General features: G+C 41.9%; 1 protein-coding gene across 1 annotated transcript; it reads left to right on the forward strand.

Moving 5' to 3' along the window:
* The first annotated feature begins 424 nt into the window (after window positions 1-424).
* On the forward strand, window positions 425-21022 carry slc16a2 (solute carrier family 16 member 2). The gene is made up of 7 exons (XM_031862731.1): window positions 425-1598; window positions 11237-11381; window positions 12223-12721; window positions 14121-14264; window positions 15908-16136; window positions 17783-18046; window positions 18159-21022. The coding sequence occupies exons 1-6, from the start codon at window positions 1115-1117 to the stop codon at window positions 18028-18030; spliced, it is 1749 nt and encodes a 582-aa protein (XP_031718591.1). The 5' UTR covers window positions 425-1114; the 3' UTR covers window positions 18031-18046; window positions 18159-21022.

The raw sequence follows: 21022 nt of genomic DNA on the forward strand, positions 1-21022 counted from the left end.
ATAAATAAATCCCCTACTTGTACTCTCGTCAGTAACCTAGTACTTGAGTAAATCTAGTTACTTATTAAATTACATATTTTTCTAAATACTTTAGAAATGGATGGAGTTAGACCAGAAATGGGTGGGACCATGCAGTTGTTTTTTTACTCCCAGTAAAGTGTACTAGAATTATTAGGTACTGTACACGGGGCAGGAACACGTCAAAAACATGCGTCGAAGCACCACATTTATAAAGCGATAAATGACCTAACTGTCAAAAGTTACGACATTTAACGCGTTGATGAGCCGTTACATTCACGGTAGTGGGACTTTTTTGAATCGGCCTTTTCTAACCGAAGAAACGGACGCCACCGTCAACGGTTAACGGCAGGATGTAATTTGCGCAGTCTGAGGAAGTAAATTGTCGGTGTCGGTGTCACACTGAAACACTCGGATCTTTATGTGAATCCGAAGCAGATCCGAAGTGCAAACTCGTTCCACAACTGTAAACTACCGTAACTGTACTGGAGCTCCGCCATTGGTTAGAACGGTTCCATCCGCCGGGGAAGGTAGGCGGGGGCGAGCCGTTGAATGACGGCCGTTGCTCAATTTACACTTGAGAGAGAAGAGACAGCCTCCAGGACCCACGCGGGGCCTACATATTTCATATTTATACCGAGTAACGATATCAGATGAAAGAGGAGCAGCGCGTAATCGTTTTGTAATCACCGGGGGGGGGGATGTTGCGGATCATGCGCGGACATGCGTGACGGTACGACACGGTGTCGAGACCAAGCGGACGTCTTCACAGGTTGATGAGCTATGGGGAAGCCAGCAAAAAAGTAGCCTACATGATTGTAGTCTATAGGCGGCTTCAACTGACACGGACTCACACTTAAAGGAGGAATAGGCGGTGCCTGCTAATCCCTGGAAAAATACAGTGGACCGGAATGAGACATTTAACGTTTTGCAGGTTGGGGTTTATTCGCTGAAGTTGACGCTCAGATTCGGCTATAAAGCAGCGTGTAAGGGTTGTCTAACAGTCAGGACCGTCCGTCTGCCTTGCACATTTTGACATCAAGCCAATCAAATCGGTTATTCAAATCGGCGCTCTTATGTCAGTGACCTATATCTCATGCATGTGCGCCAAAAGCTCACAGTAACCTCTTCGCCGGGACCAGACAGCATGGGGATCAACGGGTTAGACAACCAAGCGCAGCCGTCCAGCGGAGCGTCCCGGGCGGAGGAGACAGCTGCGGATCCTCAGACGGAGCAAAGAGTTGCCCCTCGAGAAGCAGACTGCGGGAAGGATGACCAGGCGGCGGGCAGCGAGTGTCAACCCGTGCAGGAGGACGGCTCCGTGCAGTTGTTGGAGGCCGGGTGCAAGCCGCCCCTCTGCCCGGTGTCGGACTCCGAGTCGGGGGTCCAGGTGGAGGAGTGCGGCCACGGAGGAGCCGCGTTCGTCCCACCCGAAGGAGGTTTCGGCTGGCTGGTGGTTTTCGCGGCAACCTGGTGCAACGGGTCGATCTTCGGCATTCAAAACTCTTTCGGCATCCTACACATGATGCTGATGAAGGAGCACGCAGACCCAGACGACAAGACGTCTCAGTTCAAAGTGGGTGAGTACCACCAGACAGTCTGCTGAGGCAGCCTGAGGATGAGGTGAAACAACAACACATCAACTGGTGCACAGATGCACATTTATTTTGTGTCTTGGATGCATGATATGAAAAGCTAAAAGGTGGAAATGGGAGCTCCAGTGAATGATTTGATAGAATATCAGCATCACGAAAACAATCTCCTCATGTAACACCAGCTTAATACTAGTTTAGTGTATATATGCATCTATGCCACTTGAAGAAATATGGGTCATCTCAGAGTTCAAGTGGGTTTAGCATTTAGAGTAGCACAATAAACATTATATTACATTACGTGCCTCGTCGATACATTTAAACGCTGCATGTTATTTTTGTTCAGAAAAGTGTGCTTTTTAAAGACTCCTCCTTCCTCCTTGTTTGACTTGGTCAGCTGCATGTTTTGGAGAGCACCATCGCTGATGTTCAATCATTAACAGGCATTTTGACTGAGCAGCTCTCTCCTTCCATTCATCAACATCACTGTTATATTAACTCCTTTGACTAGATGTGGCAAATCCATTTCCAGTTAGTCACAAATGGCTCTTTTGACAGTGATTTCCCCCAAAGGCTGAAAGTTATAGAAATGTACCCCAGGTATTTTAATTACTTGAAAAGTGTGACCCAGCAAACTTTACAAACTTGCAAAAAGTTTCTGCTCAGAATCTAAATATTCCACAGAATGTTGAATATCCAATGTTTAATTTATTATTACATTACTTTTATGGGTTTTCCTTGTTCGGACTATTTACAGTTAAAAGACTCAAAAGAGATGGGAGGCATGTGACAAAACTCCTATGCATTCAAGACATCTATTATTACAATGCTAAATATAGTATATAAGCTAAAAGACCTCGGGATAATTTAATTCCAGGAATTTATATTCCTATGTGTCACAGTAAAGCTGTTGTTGGGCACATGCTATTCATGGCCAGAATAAGGCCAATGTTCACTTCTCTGTCTCCACTCTGTCAGATAAATATCACAAGCGTTCACTGGTGAATGTTCTGTCAAAATACTGGGTGGTGCAAGACTATGATACAGCCATATACTGGAACAGACACACACATCTTAAGATATAAATCTCTTATGTTACTTTCAAGGAATACGACCAAACAGTCTCCAGACAAACTTTGAAAACAAAGACTTCCCAAGCCTCCAATAACCTCCAATAACTGACATTTTCTTGCTTGTGTTTGTTACCATAGTGGAAATGTTGAGAAAAAAAACCTCAGCCTCCACTTTCTCCACTTTATTGTCAATGAAGCATCTTTGGAGGTTTGGTCCCTTGATGGTTTTGCAGAGTTTTGGCCTCCAGCTTTGAAGTCGTTAATCACATAAACGACCACTGACTAAATAAGTTATTATGGAAGTTCTTGTTAAGGGAAGAACTTTGAAATGGTCTGTTTTAGATTATAGTGAAAATAAATGTTTTTAGGAGGGGAGTAGCGTGTAACAAGAGTAGGTATTTTCTTAACTTCCCGTCAAGATCCACCATCACCAGTGAAGGTTCAGGTCAGGATGTCGGAAGGGATTACGGCTCTAAGGCTGTTCCCTGGAACAAATTCAACATTTCTCATCAGCATGAAAAACATGAAGTGAAAACCAAAAGGCTCAGGCATGATCAGCCTCATTTAGGCACAGGTTGATTCATTTAATGGCATCTTGAACCATGTCATCTCTAATTTATGTGAAGGAAATGACTGTGTCTGGGGACAGGGCATCACATTACTTTCAGGTTTTGTGTGATAGAGAGTCTCAGAGTGTGTTGGGCCTGAAACAGATTCCAGGCCAGATGTATTATTTACAGTATCTCTTGCATTCAACAGAAGGCAGTTGCTGTCAAGGTATTACTTGCCAGCTTTCCCCCTTTTTTTTTGGCTTGTGAAGGATTTCGTCTTCAGTCGTTCCTTGGATGTGATTCTTGGTTATTCTCATATGTGGAAGGATTAAGCTAGTAGGCCGAGTACTGACCTTTCCCCCCTGCAATAGAAGAAAACGGAGGGAAACAGCTTAACAACAATAGCCACAGTTGTACAACTTTTAAACAAATATCCAGTCTGAGAGAAGTTCAGTTTACATGTGCAGAACATCTTAAAACAATATACTTCAAAAGCAATACATTACAGCGCAGCAGGAGAGAAGGCAACACAAAATGATTGAGATGTGATTAGCATTAGGTCTTTATAGCAAGCTTGATTAAACTAGGTATTTATTAAGCCTTCAGGGGTAAACAAGAGATTTTCAAAATAGCTTCATAAGTATCAAGGTGGGGGATTGGAACCGCTTTTTTTTTTTGAAGTTAAAGAAGGTAGGGGGTTATGAGTTGCAGATGTTGGTGTTCTACTCAATGATTACAGCATGGCAAGGTTAGAAGTTTCATTTCTGTTGTACAAAATTGCTTGCATGTAAAAGATGTGTAACCAACACAACATTCTTTTAAAGTTAAAGACTGTGACGCTTCTAAAATCAGTGGGGAGTGATGAGGTGATGTGTGGTTGACCATAGGTGAGCCACATGTGCAAGAGACTCAGAAAACGTTTGCAAACACTGGGAATGTGAGTAAAGAAAAGGGGCTGAGTGAGTAAGTGATTCATCTTTTCTTAATACTTAAGAAATGATTTCCCGTCTCTATGCAACTAGTGTGAAACAGATCAGTGGGAAGACTGCAACGAGACAAACAGAGTCTCATTCAAGTACAGTCTGTCCTATTTGTGTCTAAATGTAGAGCACAATGAGTGGAGTTGTTTCACTCCAGACTATAACCCTTACTGACAGCAGCATTTGGCCTTTAATGGAGTTTTCCATTAAATGCTAAAAAAGACACTGACGACACTTAAGAAACCAGACATTTTAACAATGTAAGTTGGATAATGGAAACATCAGAAAGCTACAAGCAACTCTGTGCCACAATTACACATTGACGCACACTTAGTAGTACTTCAGAGTAGCTCATAGTGATTGCAGTAATAGTGGAGAAACAATGGTAACTTACAAGTAAAACTAGTCGGAGATTGTGTGTGTTTAAATGTTGAGTTGTTTGTTTTATCATGATGCTCTTATTTGGCTTGGTACTTAGGCTATGATCAGATTTGTGTGTCCCGGGTTAGGGTTAGGGTTCATGAAATATTATAAATATGCATACTATGTTATAGCTATTTACTTATTTATTTATTAAACTTTTGCCCCGCTTCCCAGAGGAGCTATAACACGCTATGACCATGACACTTAGGAGACAGAAAGTGCATACCATTTCAAACCATTGGTGTTGTTTGTAATGCATCTGCTTTATGGAGCATCTTTGGCACCATTGAGCAACTTTCATAAGAACGAACGGGGCGCTGCCACCAACGCTGTATCCTATTCTCTTTATATATACTGTATATATATATTTTTTTTAACCGCGTCCAATGTGGTTTGGATCCAATTTGCAAAAATCACATTTCATGTTTTTTTTTTTTTTGCTGTCCACACTTTCTAAAATCAATCTGGAGACAATCTGGGAATGCCAAAACAACATTTGAGCTGACAGTTTTAACAAGGGCTTAGTATTGAAATAAAGTCAGTAAACATGTTTGCATTGAAGCTGCAGATAAACAGTACTTAGCAGGTGTTTATTACCTGGGCATTACTGTATATATTTAAATTGTATTATTGTCAGGGTGAAACAGCCTGGAATCAATTCAATTGATGTACAGGTAAATAAAAGTTGTATAGAACTAGCTAATCTTTAAAGGACAATGCCCAATTCTACCCATTCAATTCAAGCATACTAGCCGGTTTCAACACTGTATTCCTTAATATCCTCCTCAACTCTCAAAAGAGAAAAAAAAACAAAACATCCAGGATTCAATAAATGTGGCTATGCTGTCACACTCAAACTCCTCCAATCATTAGCTTACTGCTGTGCTTTGTAGTGCTGTATTGTAGTTCCGCTGCCCAGAATTTCCCCAGCATCTCCAGGGCAGCTACAAATCCCAGGTTGGCAGATCAGAGAGTACTGTGGCATTTTTGGCATTCCAAAGAGCAGGGGAATGGGTTCGGCTGGGATTAGAGTCTCTTAAAGCGCCACATAATCAGAAACAGGTACGTACAGATGACCAGAAGCAGGGATGGACTGTTTTGTTGAAAGTGGGTTTACTTTATCATCAATAAATTAAGGTATTTAATTATAGAAAGTTTTTCTAGCTAGCAGGGGCGAATGTAAATAGTTAGGAAAAAAGAAGACAAACTCTCCCTAGCCGATACAAAGGAATGGATCGATGATAAACAGCAACCTTTTCACAACTAGAAGTGAGCGTCTGTGGGAAATCTGGTGTTAACTTTTGAGAAACTCAAGCTGTGAGATCCAGCATGAGGTGAGGGCTACCAGTTGTAAGTTAGTTGAGTTAATTGAGTGTGATTTATGCCTGACGCATCTACAAAGGTCGTGGGTGTCTGTACAAAGTGACGTCACATCTTCAGACGCGGCCCTTCGCAGGTGTTTGGTGCGGCAGGTTTTTCCTTGTCCTTGCACATCCGCCTATCGCGGACCTCGATGGGCGGAGAAAACAGATAACTTTGGATCATGAGACGTTTCCTCGTCACAATTCCGCTTCAGCTCATATGTCTGTACGACCGTCCTTGTGGGAAGTATAACCAAGACTTTAGAGTAGCACAACAGATGGTGTTTCAGGAGTGAAGTTTGAGAGTCGAGTTGTGCTGCTACACACACATATGACCCACTGTCCTCTCTGCAAAACATATCCCATACACATCCATTCAACCCCATTATTAAACGTGCCAACACGAGCTGTTTGTGCAGCAGTGGATATTGGTAACTTGGAGCTTGATGTAACTGGTAAATATCTTGATTGGTCCCAAATGCAGACAGTTGGAGGCAGTAGGAAGAATTCAGTGATTTATTGTAAATGACTCACAGGCAGGGAGTCCAAATGGCAGGCAGGAAACCAGCAGACAGGCAACTGGCAGTAAAATTGCAACTTTGATGATCTGACAATGGAACAGAGGAAGTGAACGGTAACTGTAGAGAGTGGTTGTCAAGGGAATGAGATGCAGGTGAGGAGGTGGGCGGGGAAGGCCAGGCAGAGCTGATAAGGCTGTTTCGTTTCTTTTAGTTTGTGTTTTTCAGTTGAAGTGACCATGTGCGTCATGCAACAACATGTTGCCCAGCCGTAGCCTGCTAAAGACATTAAATGTGGCCTCGAGGAAATGGGCTTGTACCCCAACCTTTCCGTTAATGCATTGTTTAGCTGATGGAATATTTCTCCCATGTGTCTGAAGATAAAAGTGTGATCCAACAGAAGGAATGATGTGTTTTTGATTGTTTTTGGCACTCTGGATGTGAAATGAAACAGGGACTATGAGGTTGATTTCTTTATATGTTAAAGTTGTGTGTTCAGTGAAATTCCTCAAAAATATAGTTTCTTACTTACTGCACTGACATCTATCTAGGCAGATAGTTTTAGTTACACTGGAGGGAGATAACATTTAATTGGTACAGCCGGGAGCAACATGCCTTTCCAGAAAACAATGCATTTTCCTCTCAGGATAATCTAAAGAGCATGCTGTGAACATTTTATTTGAAAGAACTTCCTACGTTACTTTACCACCAACACTGAGGAATGTAAGGTCTTTAATCCATATGCGGCTCATTTGATAGGAATATTAACACTTTAAAATTAAAGCTAAAAGTATAAGGCAAACACAACCAAATGGTGTCACTGTCCAAATACTTTGTTCTTGCACTATAGCTGCAAATTGACAGGTGCGGCAACCTTTGTGAATTTCATTTTGGACTCCATATTGTAACCTCTGTGTTGAGGTAATTGTTCCATCACAGCTATGTAAAATGTAAAATATAATGTTGTTTTGAAAGGCGCGGAAGAACCTGAATGCCATAATGACTCAATTGTGGTAGAAAAGAGGGTTTGTTTGGCATGCAGGAGGATGTTTATGTAGATACTGAAATAAATTAGGACCAGTTTCAGCTTTGTACTCACACATGACATCAGTCAAAGTACAGACACATAAGCACATATGTACATATTGTACAGAAATATATATTTGGTTTGGTCTTAATTTGTCATGATATACAGTACATTGAATCAAATGAACATAGTTCTAAAAATAAGGAACTAGAGCGAAACTAATTACTGTTGTGAAACTCTCTCGGCACATTAAACATCCCCCAACAGTGTTTCCCTGCCAAAGAGAAGATAGTTCCTCCAATATACAGAAGGCCCATATAGACACTCACTCGCTGTCAGATTGCACCCTCACCTAAAGAGAGGAAAGATTGTTAAGCCTCCTCACTACCATGAACACACACACACACACTTTTCATTTCACTTCAGTCTCCATCCCCGTGTCCTTTTTCCTTTGTTTGGAGCCCTAATCGTCTGTAATGAATGCACTCCACTCAGTCTATTCACAGACCTTTAGCTTGTGCCAGGACAGGGGGAAACGGGTGCTTGGAGGTGGGGTTAGTCGGCAAAGAGAGGAGAGAGTGGAGGAATGAAAAGATGTTGCTTTGCTAGCCTCTGATTGAAGGTTGATCCTTATATCTTGGTTCAGTACGCAGGAACAGTGAGTGCACTTTCAAACAGGGACTGCAATCATCTTCTCCACAATGGTTCAGTCAAGAAAGCATGTGGATGCAGACTTGAATGAAGTAATTGTGAAATTTGAACAGAACAATATGACATTATGCTGGTACTGATGACTGCATGTTACAAGGTTGCTTCCAGTTACACAGCTTTCTTCCTCTGAAGTATTTTTTTTCTGAAACTGGACAAATGATTGAGGATGCAAATGATGAAAGGAGTTGATTGTGGAAGACTGACCTTTGAGTCCAGTGTAGTAGACCTCAACAATATGCTGTCTGTTCTCTTGTGTTTCTATAGGATTGCCACATTACTGTATATACTGTCATTTTGTGATCCCGTCTCCTGTAATAATATATTCAACCAGGGATATAGGCGATAAGCAATCTGGACATGATATGGTAATGAACTAGTTACAGAAAGTGGTTCTGGTGATCAGGAGTTCTGGGTTAGGGTCATTTTTCTGGCGATTAACTTTAACGGCTTTGTACTGTACATTTGTCATTACATTTGAAGGCTTCCTGTTTTATTTCTGACAGATGCTATGTGGCTTTACCGCCACCACTATAGTCAGGGGAGTCATTTTACGACTGTTCTGGCCTTATCCTTTGAGCCATCTTTAAAGCAGACTTATCCCCCTATATGTATGCAGATATTGTGTCATCGACATAGTACAGTAGCCCTAACTGAAGAGATTATTGGCCAAAGTCTGATTTCTAGTTTGCTGTATGCGAAACCTTTTGAGAGCAGTCTAAGTTGACTTACATTGTGGGGAGTTTAATCTTGGTATTTCCATACTGGAAATACCATGTTTGCCCCTCGGGGCAAACATGTTGCAAGAGCTAAACGGAACATGTGTTGTACAGCGTAACATACAGTCATGCTCAACACTGTTGCCTGATGTTCAGTTGTGGACATTTTAAGGGTTCAATATATTTTAAACTGCTGTCAACAATATTTTTATATTAACGTTAATCGGATCAAATTACTATGTGTAATGTGAAAGCCTGTAGTGACAAACCAACAGAGAATTGGGAGCCAACTCTGCAGTTCCCCTCAGCTCTACGGAGCATTTAGCATCTTCTAGCTCATTGTTTTGGTTTTACGACTTTGAACTTTAATTCACTCTCACAAGTTTCACTTTCAGCCACAGCAGGCAGCTGTTTTTAGTGATGTTAAAAACCCTGCTGTATGCTACCTGCCCAGCACCAAACAGTGGACAGGCACAGTTTGGGACTAGCAGGTGAACAAACTTAAGCATTTAGCAGCTAAAGAGCCAGATACACCCCTCAGGTCAAAACAGACTGCCTCTGAATGGTGTGGGGTCAATCTGAAGACCATTAAGTTTAAAGCACACCGAGTCCCATACTGAGAGTGCTTGTTAGCTCTCTAAATCAGTAGTGCAAAATGGTGCTATTGTAATGCTAAGGTGCTTATGGGAAGCCAAATCCAAACTCTAGGGCTAATCTGATCTCATGCGACTTTGTCATTGAGTTCCATCTTAATGGTATATTATGTATGGTGTTTCAGTTGAAATGGGTTGGGAGGACAACGTACAACAACCATTTGAAATTCAATATAGCATTTGACCTACTTTACTGTTGCACCATACTGATATCCACTCCTGGATACACTGCAGGTATCTGCTGTATGCCTTCAGATGTGACGTGAAATGCTTTTTACTAAGACCAAAGAATTCCCCCCTTTCTTGTTCCATTTGGATAAATAAACTATAGGAAGACTTAGGTGCAGTCCCACCCTTAAACTACACAAACTTTAATTTGTAGTGTACGCTGTGTAGCGGCAGATGTGTACTTGTATAGTACAGAATATTTAGGTAATCCGCCATAAGAAAGACAGGTTGTACAGTGTTGTAGAGCTCATGTTTCACACTGAACTCAGAGCGTGTGTGTGTGTGTGTGTCTCGGTAGGTAAATCAGTCCATCCACCTGTTTTTCTTTCTCTCTGGTCTCATTCCCATTGAGCTGTTAGATCAGTGTGACCTACAGCCCAGACACCATGGTAGACATTAAAGCTACCTTTGCTCCCCGGGAGATTGGATCCAGACATTTGTTTGCGCTTCAGGGTACGCGGTGTCTCTGCTGGATCATTCTGGTCCGTTATGTTTCAACACTGGATGGATACTACACCACAGGCCGGATCTGTCCACTTTCATACACTTTTTGATCTGCTTAATCACCATGAGAAATCTAATACTGTGTGTCTGATGTACATAATGTAAGTAAAGACACATTAAAGAGCAGAGTTACATAAATTCATATTAATAGCAAGTCACATCAGATGGTAGAGGGTCTCACTGAGATAGAGAGATAGAGATAGAGAGAGAGAGAGAGAGATTTCCAAGAAGAAATAGTGCATACAAAGGCCTTTATTTTTTCAAAGCTTCTGCAAATATGACATTTTCATGACATCAAGATATCACTGAAATGCCTACAAGGCAATTGGAGCACAAGATTCAACATGAAGCGCACGTTTACCTTCGACTGTGGCCTCCATAGAGATCACAGTTGGCACGTTGTTCATACAATGACTTCCTTATACAAATGATATATTGTAAAATTATAAAGGAAAAGTCTATTTGATTTTTACTCATCTTTCTACTGGAACAACTTGTATGTCCTGTTCTCGAGTGGGGCGCTATTTACACTACAGTGGTTTGACTTTAAAACTATGTAATAAAAAAAGCTGCTTTGAAGCAAATTCTCAAGCTGCATATGACAAAATGAGCCAGTTTATTGTCTCCATGCAGGAAAGGGAACAGGTTTCTACTCATTAATTTGACTATATGTCAGTTCTATTGCATGGTATTGTATCCTGTATATACAATTACACATTGATTCACAGCACACATTTCATGTTACATAGAAATCTGAGCCTTGCTTGGTGCACAAACGGGTACAAGACTGTCTTTTATTTCCTTTAGGTGACAGCTACAACATACAGGGTATCCACATGTTTCTGACAATGAATTCTCTCTCCTCTCCACTTCCTCTCCAGCATGGGTCGGGGCCCTGGCCATGGGCATGATCTTCTTCTGTTCACCCGTGGTCAGCATGTTTACAGACCGCTTCGGCTGTAGGAAGACAGCAGTCAGCGGGGCATTGCTGGCTTTTATAGGGCTGCTCAGTACATCCTTTGCAAAGTAAGCTACTGTACATTTATAATTAAAGACACTACTTGTCCTAGCCCCACTTTGTGCCCATGATGTATTAACAGTACATGTTAGTCACAGAGCAAAGCATTTGTGTTTCTGAACAATAAATACTCCGAGATGTTTGAAATGCTCAAAAATCTTAGTTTTTATATTTACCTTCTTTAGAAACCCTTGGTCATGTTCCACTTTCTTGGACGAATTCTCTACACAGCAGCTGCACAGACCGAGAGAAAAAAACATGAAGATGCAACAATGAAAATAAAGCTATACGAACAATTCCACAGAAACCTTTTAGGAAAACCTTGGATGTCTTATTACCTACAAAAATCTAAAAGGGGCAGCCAGAATTACAGTTCCGCCTTATGTCTGATATATATTCCTGCGACTGTGTACCTATGCGTTCTGTGTTGGCTCCTCTCGTGCACACCAGGCATACATAGTTCTCTGGTGGATCGTGCATAGAAACTAATTTATTGGCAGTCTCACCGGTCTTTTGTTGTTGTTGTAAGTGATGTAAGGTCATTTTTTGAAAACCCACCTCCCGGCCCTGATATCCAATCAAACTTCTGCAGTTTGCGGTCCGTAGCGTAGTCACATTTTTCAGAAGGTGCACGGTGCGTCTCTGCCTGCTCTCTGTGAGCTCCGCAAACAATATCTGCGGCTCTGCGGAAGCTTTTCTCGGAATGTATAGATACCAGTCTGATCATCAAGTCAATTATATTTATATTTCCCAATATCACAAATCTCAAATTTGCCACAAGGGGCTTTGCAATGTGTACAACATACAACACCCTCTGTCCTTTGACCCTCAATTTCTTTTCTATTGCAGCTCCCTGAGCCTTCGCTATTTCACATATGGCATACTGTTCGGCTGTGGCTCCTCCTTTGCCTTCCAGCCCTCGTTGGTCATCCTCGGCCACTACTTCCGCCGGCGCCTCGGCCTCGCCAACGGTGTGGTGACGGCCGGTGCCAGCCTCTTCTCCATGGGCCTCCCGGTTTTCCTCAACATGGTGGTGGAACCTCTGGGCCTCAGCAGGACCTTCCAGATTCTCAGCCTCTTCATGTTGGTCCAGGCCCTGCTGGCGCTGTTGTTCAAACCTCTACTGCCTGCTGGAGGAGGCATGGGACCCCCAGGCATGGGTCCTGGCCCCGCCAATCCCCAAACCCAGCCAGGGGCCACCGCTCAGAAGGGGAGCAGGTGGAGCAGGGTTCTGGGTGGGGTCAGAAGGTACTTCAACCTGCGTGTGTTCCACATCTTGACATACCGAGTGTGGGCGTTTGGAGTAGCAACAGCTGTCCTGGGCTACTTTGTGCCGTATGTCCATCTGGTAAGAACAATAATGGAAATGCTTCTACTTAAATTATAAGTGCACATTGTGTGTTTGCTCCTGCCTTGAATTGGGTTATCGAAACTAAAGACTGTACAAATATTAAGAAAGCAGTTCCTTAAAGTTTATAACATCCTTGGTTACTATGGTATGTGACTGTGAAAATGTAGCAATCCTGACCTCTTAATTGATATTAGAGGGTTGTATAAATAGCATCACGGTGTTGATTAGCTGCACAGCTGAAGCACATTACATAGCATGTGAGCATGTAACAGCTAATGTCCCTTTGTTTTGTTTTTTTCAAATGCTGGCGTGGTTCAATACCACTGCTAATAACATGATGTCTGCCCTTGGCTTGTAAGCTACAGCACAGATTTGTTTACGTTGTTTCTCGTTCCCTGCTGGGGCTCACACACACGCCCCTCCAGTGGCAGTGAGGAAAAGGAGCATTTCTGATATTTCTCCGAAGACCTTTTTTTTTGTTCCTTTTTAAAATAAAAAAAACTATAAAAAAAATGTGTAAAATAAAACTGATTAATTTTGGCTGCAAAAAGCGGAAACGTGATTTTTTTTTTTGGACTTAAATAATATGATGGAAAAAATAAAATAAAAATCACCTTCAAGTCAAAGTATAGTAATTAAGCTTTCATGATGATAACAATCTAAAATTCAGAGTAGATTTGAAAAATCTGCACGTGACCTATGGCTGACTTTGGTGTGAAATAGTGAGATAGTGAAGGAAGAGGACGAAGTGTAAAGCTGCAGCGTGTAGCTGTGAAGTTGATCTCCCTCTATCCAGATGTCGGATGTTCCAGCTCCGGCCTCCCTCTGTCAGGCTTGTTGTTTCAGGCTGGGCCCAGATGTAAACACAGCCCCGGTCTTTGTATTGGCTCAACCACCTCAGGAAACCTCTCCTGTATGGCCTCTCTGTGTCCCTAAACATGCCTATCCTATGGCCATTGATGAATGTAGAGCCCTTCAAAGCAGAGCAAATATTTGACAAGATCAGGAAAGACTTCAGAGGGCGGTTTAATGTTTTGGTCTGATTTGGGGGGTCAGGGCTGAGAGAGTGGGAGGGTCTGACCTATATGCGTTGGGTCTTCCTGGTCTGCTGTTCCAAAGGTCTGTGGATGGAGACGTTTTGTTGTTGTTAGACCTTTGCTTTGGGGCTATGGATGGACAATTCCTCTACCCCCCTAAATGCACACCCATTTGCTGAGTTAATTGACTTCTTAGACTTGAAGCACATAAACATATGAGAAACCAGCAGGTTGTGTGATAAATAATTTAATATGAGTAGCTTCTGGTGAGCTTCTTGTGCAGCACAATCACATTGAATCAACAAGCACACAGCCAAAGCTCACGCAGCACTGTGTCTGTTTTTCTTTCCGTGTCTCAGATGAATTTTGTGAAGGAGCAGTACAAGGGGACCCAGAAGGAATGGGTTCTACTGGTATGCATAGGAGCATCATCTGGGGTGGGACGCCTCGCTTTCGGCAAAATCGGAGACCTCATTCCTGGTCTTCAAAAGATCTACATGCAGGTGAGGAAATATTTGAAGGCATAAAATGTGAAAATGTAAAATGTGGAGAAACCAAGCAAGAATACATTTTGAAAGTATTCAACCGATAAATGCAGCTAGCAGCACTAGCATCAGAATTAGCTAAATACAACAAGAAAGTCACCTAGTCTGCAAGACCGACAGCTCGTCCCTTCAGGCCTCCCTCCAAAGCCACTTATGTATGTAAACATATAATAAACATAAATAATAAAACACTATTTGCTATCGTCGGTAATCACAGCTGTCAAGCTGGCAGCTTGTAGAAGGCTCCGGTGACGCGCAATGAGTGCACCGACAGAGAGAGAGTTGGGATGTAAAAGGTAATTTCAACAAATGTAACAAAAACATGTTGCTAAAAAACATTCCCTACCCTAGCTTTAAAAGTGGTATGAGGGTCTGGAGCATTGAGTCGAGATTGAAACTAGCTCGATCTCTAATACCGCCTATAGTCTCACTTTCAGCCGAACATGATTTTAATAGGTTTTGTAAGTACTACATGTACATTCCTGTGCTACAGTTTCACTATGATAATAGCTTGTAACAATATTAAAATTAAAAATCTGCCCACCAACTTCAACCTGAATTAGAAGACTTAAGGTTACCTATTAATAGTTGTTTTTGAGGCTCTTTGTCAGACGCTGTGAACTTATGTGCACTTTCCCTTTGTTTTACTCACCCCTCTGGCACACATACTATCCCACTGAGCCAGGATGTATTTAATGGTATTCTATTGAAAGGGTTATATAGTGTCACTAAGTTGAACATTATTTATTTTGATTTGTAACCAGAGAGATTCAGTGTCTTTAATGGCTTATTAGGCTGCAGATACACATGACTCAGATGCTGATTTGCACACACTTACAGTACCAGAATAGAAATAAGCTTTTGTGTTGCCATAAGAATTACCTGTCTGGACTATAGCGGGGATGATTTAGTCTGGAGAAAATGGAAGCACAGCAGTTCAAAGCAGAGGTGAATAGAAACAATATTTTTCATTTTGTGCTGGTGTATATGGAGCGCCTGCTGAATGCAAATGATCCATAGGCTCTGTTGGCCAGAACCACCACAATCTGCATGTTGTCAATCAAGTGTGTAGTTCAGCAGAGGGACACTGAGTCACACGTGACATTCATGATATTTCAATACAATCGCTCTCCTTTTTTCCCAGAGATGTTAAGAATTGCTTTTCATCTTGCTTCCTTGTACAATGTAGTAATAAGAACTACCAGGTTCTGCAATAGCTTCTACCCCCAAGCCATTAGACACTTAACTCTCAGAACTGTTAATATTTTGTCAAATTAAAGTCAGTTTAACAACAGAGAAAATACTTTTTGCTTTTAGTTTTCAGCATTCAGATGCCCATCTGTCCATGTAGCTAGCTGTTCACAGGCAACTCAGTGCATCTTTACCTCATTGTTTTCCGACTCAAATATGTAGGTTTCTACCAAGTCCTAATAGTAGTTGGAGGGTGTACTCTGTCGCACAAATAACACAATGAAGTGAAAAGGCCTGGAGGTCTGTTCTCGATGTACAAGTTCAACAAGGATAGAAACTGAGTCATCTGTACGGTATTTCTCCCCTCACTTCCTGTCACCTGGTAAAGCTTGTTACCGTGTCTGTTTCAGGTGGTGTCCTTCATGGCTCTGGGCCTGATGTCCATGATGATCCCTCAGTGCTTGGTGTTCGAGGGACTGGTGGTTGTGTGCGTGTTCTTGGGGCTGTGTGATGGCTGCTTCCTCACCATGATGGCTCCCATAGCCTTCGAACTGGTCGGGCCCATGCAGGCCTCGCAGGCTATCGGCTACCTTCTTGGCCTTATGTCTCTTCCCATGACTGCGGGTCCACCCATTGCTGGTGAGAAGCAAAACATAGCACGGATTTATACAGTACAATCCAGAATTAGCGTCATCTGGTTTCTTGCACTGTCTCCAGGATGTTGGCAGTAGCAGCGCACAGCAAGCTTTTTGATGTTAACAGAGTAAAACAGAATGTAGGGAGTAAAGGGAGAGTAAGACAAATGCAGGGCAAGATAGATCGTACAGCAGATTGTGTATGTAGAGAGGGTGACTCTGTGGGTTTATCTTCAGGGAAAAAAATCACATCAGGGTCAGATCTTAGTACTCAACTCCCCTTATGTCTCCTCTACCTCCTCCCTCTAATAACACCAGTGTATAGAAGTGCACTGAGGGCAGACCATTACATTGTTGACTGAGGAATCCTTGTGCTCTCTCATGCCAACATCTTTAAGATCCCACACGTACCTGAACTGCTTTTACTACAAAACACTCAGCGTTCCTTTTGTGGCCTCAGCTCAGCATACCAGAGGTTGTTATAAATGGTTTGAGATGTTTGTACCAAATTATATTTTAAGACCTAAAAGAACAAACAACCCATTGCCATTTCAAACGGAGGATCTCTGTTTTAGATTACATTTGTGACATACCGAAAACTACGCACATGAATATCCATGATAATAAAGTATACAAGAGCTGAAAGTTGATTCAGGGATTGACAAAATGTATCAGCAACTATTTTCAGCGGTTGGTCTTAATCTTTTTTTAGCAAAATGACTAAACCGACTAAGTTGATTGCGCGTTTTGTCTCTGCACACAAAGACCTGCATTCAGACATAAAGTACCGTAGTGTGGCATATGGTTTCAATTTTCCTCATGACTAACCACAGATGAAAACGTCATCTCCTGTAGTTAAACAAAACATGACATTGATAGGATGCAGACTATAATAACATGTTTTTTATGTAGATGTATTCATATTAAATTAAATATTAAGACATCTACATAAAAAACAAAAGCAGCTACATGTAGGCTCCTCACCAGTCTGAACGCGATTACCACGGTGTTGTTCTGTATTTACTCTACAGTACATGGACAAGAAAGCATACATTACAGGCAACAATGTGAGTACACACCCCTCCCGCTGCTCTCACGTCACAAGCTCAGCGGTAGATTAAACATTTAGTGCAGTGTTGAACTTCTTGACCTTGCTTTGTCACTGTCGGTACAGTGTGTTTGCCTCAGGCTACATGCAGATAAGTTTAGAATGTGGATATACGATCTGTAGACAGGGCGAGGTTTTAGTGCTGGATTTGAACACAATAGTACAGTCGCCTTGTTGGGTTCTACTATTTTGATATATAATGGTGTTATTGTGGCCATATCTTGTGTTGCCACTTATATTAATATTAGCTAATTAAAGTGGCTAGTGCATCAATGAGCCAAAACAATTGACAGACAAATCTAAGGCACTATATTAAGCGCTGACAATGTCATGGTGTACTGACACACACTGGAGCACACTTCTACATAACTGCATTAAGGCGAGACATTAAACCACAAGAGGTCAGCAAAAACAGGATGTTTATCTGCCGTTACGTCGCTCTTTTTACAGGGATAGTTTCGGGTAAATATGCGTATTTGAATCTAACTGTGTATTTTAAGACACAATAACATGAATCGTGTCCCCCTGCCTCCACTGCCCAGGTCTCCTACACGATTACTTTGGAAACTACACGGTGGCCTTCTCCCTGGCCGGGGTGCCTCCTATAGTGGGCGGCGTGGTGCTGTTCTTTGTGCCCCTGATACACCGCAGGCTCCAGGCAGGGGCATCAGCAGAGGAGACGTCCACAACTGACCACATGCTTCCCACTGCAACACCAGCGGGGGAGCCCAAGAGCTGCTCCAATGGAGACATCCTGCCCGGCTACACTGACGTAGAGACACACATCTGAGTCGCACTGTACAAAGGTTACCCATAATTATACGTATCAAGCATAGATCCTGTCGGTGCACTTTGATATATTATGTATACATATTTCTCATTCTTACATGTTACTCTGCTTTTGCTTTTAATCCCCAGGGATTCAGCCCACCAGCACCGTTTCTCACCCTTAGATTTCCCTCCTCTCAAACATGGACCTCCTGTCGACTGACGTTTTACCCTCTCACCCCCCCCCCCCCCTGGACTCTCATGGGCTGTTTGTTATTTTCACATGGAGAGAAATCAAAAAGGGCGCTCTGGCTACAAGCTACAGAGAGGACGAAAAGAAGGCACATCTGCGTAGGATGATGGGAATGTATGAAGGAGGATAAGCACAACACAGTCTCAACTAGGATTGTTTAATCTGTGGGGACTCTGTAGTAACACATGCCTCCGAGAGGAAAGAAACGAAGAGATTTGAACTGACTGATTTCATAGCATTTATCATACTGCTTTAGTTTTTTGAAGCTCTAAAAAATACTATGCTTTGTTTCTAGATTCTATATAAACACACTGTTAAGATAACAGGCATATAAAATGAAAATTAATTCACACTTTCTTTATGCAGTACCTCATGCATCTACTTTTTTTTTTTTTTAAACACAATACTTTGTATTTGGTTTGTGTAGCTGAACCACAATCTCATCTCGAGTGATTTGCTTTATTCTATTCCGCTGTGACAGCTACAAGAGAACATCATGCGTCTGTTGTAAATGTCACAGGATGTAACGGACAATTCTTCTGAGAGATCAGCCACCGGTCACAATCACCTCAGCTCAACCGCACACTGTAATCACACACACAGGGTCCAAAATACTTCAGCAACACTTATTTCGCTACTCTACCAACCTGCCTGCATGGGACACAGACGTGTGATTGTGGCAGCTGTTGATTCCCACTGAGTCATATGCCACGGACCCGAGAGTGTGAAGAGTTTTTTTCAGGCTTTGAATTAAGGTCAGTGACTTTGCAGCTTGTGGCAGGTTAATTTATGCAATCACAAGGGGTGTGCCGTGAGAGCTGTGCATCTGCTGCCTGAATTCATGAAACGCTACAGTCGATGCGAGGTCTTTTCGCGAGCCTGTACAGCCTTAACTCTCAGCATTTGTTTTTTTACAATCATCACACTCTCCAGTTATTATTGGCCTTTAAAAGTGTAAACAGGGTGCTAGATGAATCTGCATAAACTGTGTTTCCTATGGCTTTAAAAAATAATTCACAGTAGTTTGTTGGAATCATGCAGTCATAGCTGTTGGTAGCATCGGATTTTTATCAACTTCTGATTCGTATCATTTTATTCTGAATGTGTGTGTGTGTGCATCTGCACTTATGATAGTAGAGCCATTTACTATGTTACAAGCTGTTAATAAGAGGGGGCTACTAACGAAACGAAAGGTCACAGCCTCATCGAGGTATTCCCTCAAGCAGTTATTACGTTTCTTAAACGTTTGGACCACTTACCTCTGCACTCTTAGATTACAAGTTCTCTTGAACCATGAATTTTAATGAGCAGATGTGAAGTAGAGCTGCTGTTTGAGTTACAATGTGGGTATAGGCATAACTGAGGAGCAGAGAGGGGAATTAGTGCACAGTAAGTAAGGAAATGCCCCGGTGTTCAGGTGGTGGCCTCTTTGCTGTCACTGCCAGCTTCTGTGTTACAACACTTTAGAGCCTAAAAGCTACACAAACCTCATTGCTGAGTGTAGATTTTGGGGGGTAATGCTATTGGCCAAACAGTTCTGAATAGGAAACATACATCTATACCTCAGTAATCCAACAATCCTCAGCAATCCAGATGAACAAGTTCTTTTCATTACTTTATTATTTCACTCTTCTGTGATGTGGTCTTTGTTGGTGGAATTTGAATCAGGACTCAGAGCCACAAAGCTGCCAAACGCCTGTTTTCAATCACCATGGCTTCCTCCGAAACTGTTTGTTTAGGAACCACAAAACTGTGGAAATGTCAAACTTCCATTCCCTATATTCTAACAGTTGGAGTGTAACCCATTTAGAGATTTATCCTTCCAGTTTATTTTACCTTCATATCCACTTGCTCCTTTGTTCTTGATCCTCAGCATTCCTGCTCTCTCTCTCACCTCTACCTCCACATCATTAGCTTCTCTTCATCACAGCCTCATTTATCTGTCTGTGTTTGAAGAAATGCAGTTACATAAATGTCTTTAACTTAAATTAAAGAGACACTAAACCATAAGTAGTAATGAACCATATAATGGTTCAAGCCTGTTTGAAAGCAAAAACACACACATAGGCCTTTAGTTTGACTGAGGTAGTGTTACATTTTATTGGCAGTGCAAGTTGTTGAAAGCAATTGCAGCTGAAGCTACCAGACGGAAACAGAAGGTAGAGGTCATTTTAAAAAGTGCCGCTGCCTGAATTGTCTACGTACCAGAGATGTAAGCTAACTAGTATCATAAATCTTTTGGGTTTTAGGTTCATCAGCCTGCTAGCAAATCGAATCACATTAACGTGAATGTGAAGCTCCTAAACACTGTGCTCAATTCAATTTAAAAAATAAGGACACCTTCTACTTTTACTATCTAATTTTACTTGAAGTGTTGTATTTAGCCGAGTCAATATGCTCCTGTCTGATTAATTGTGGTTTATTTGATTTACTCGTTACAGTTTTGTGTTATGAAGGTTGCAAGAGTTTCTCCTTGCAACCTTCTCTGAAAATAACTCAAAACCCAATTGGCTCTAATTGGACATCATTCATCCACAATGTAAAGATGACGTTTTTACAGATAATAAAATAGAGGAAACATTTGATGAATCACTTAATATTTTAACTTGAAATTCTGTTACTTCTCCACTGAAACAAACGGAGCCAGTTACTTAGAAGTTGCACTAATGTACTGCTTTCACACTAGAGGCCTGTTTCACTAAAGGCCAATATCTGGTAAATGAATGAGGGCATCAGAATCAGCGTGATTGGCCATGTATGC

The sequence above is a fragment of the Anarrhichthys ocellatus genome, unplaced genomic scaffold, assembly GCF_004355925.1.
Source record: "Anarrhichthys ocellatus isolate YVR2014 unplaced genomic scaffold, GSC_Weel_1.0 scaffold27, whole genome shotgun sequence".
Classification (NCBI taxonomy): Eukaryota; Metazoa; Chordata; class Actinopteri; order Perciformes; family Anarhichadidae; genus Anarrhichthys; species Anarrhichthys ocellatus.

What these genes read in the sequence shown, in the direction of transcription:
- slc16a2 (XM_031862731.1), top strand. Translation starts at nt 1,115, where the DNA reads ATGCATGTGCGCCAAAAGCTCACAGTAACCTCTTCGCCGGGACCAGAC. An exon ending in TTCAAAAGATCTACATGCAG is followed by an intron (nt 14,265 to 15,907) that starts GTGAGGAAATAT and finishes TGTCTGTTTCAG; the next exon opens with GTGGTGTCCTTCATGGCTCT. An exon ending in TGCGGGTCCACCCATTGCTG is followed by an intron (nt 16,137 to 17,782) that starts GTGAGAAGCAAA and finishes TCCACTGCCCAG; the next exon opens with GTCTCCTACACGATTACTTT.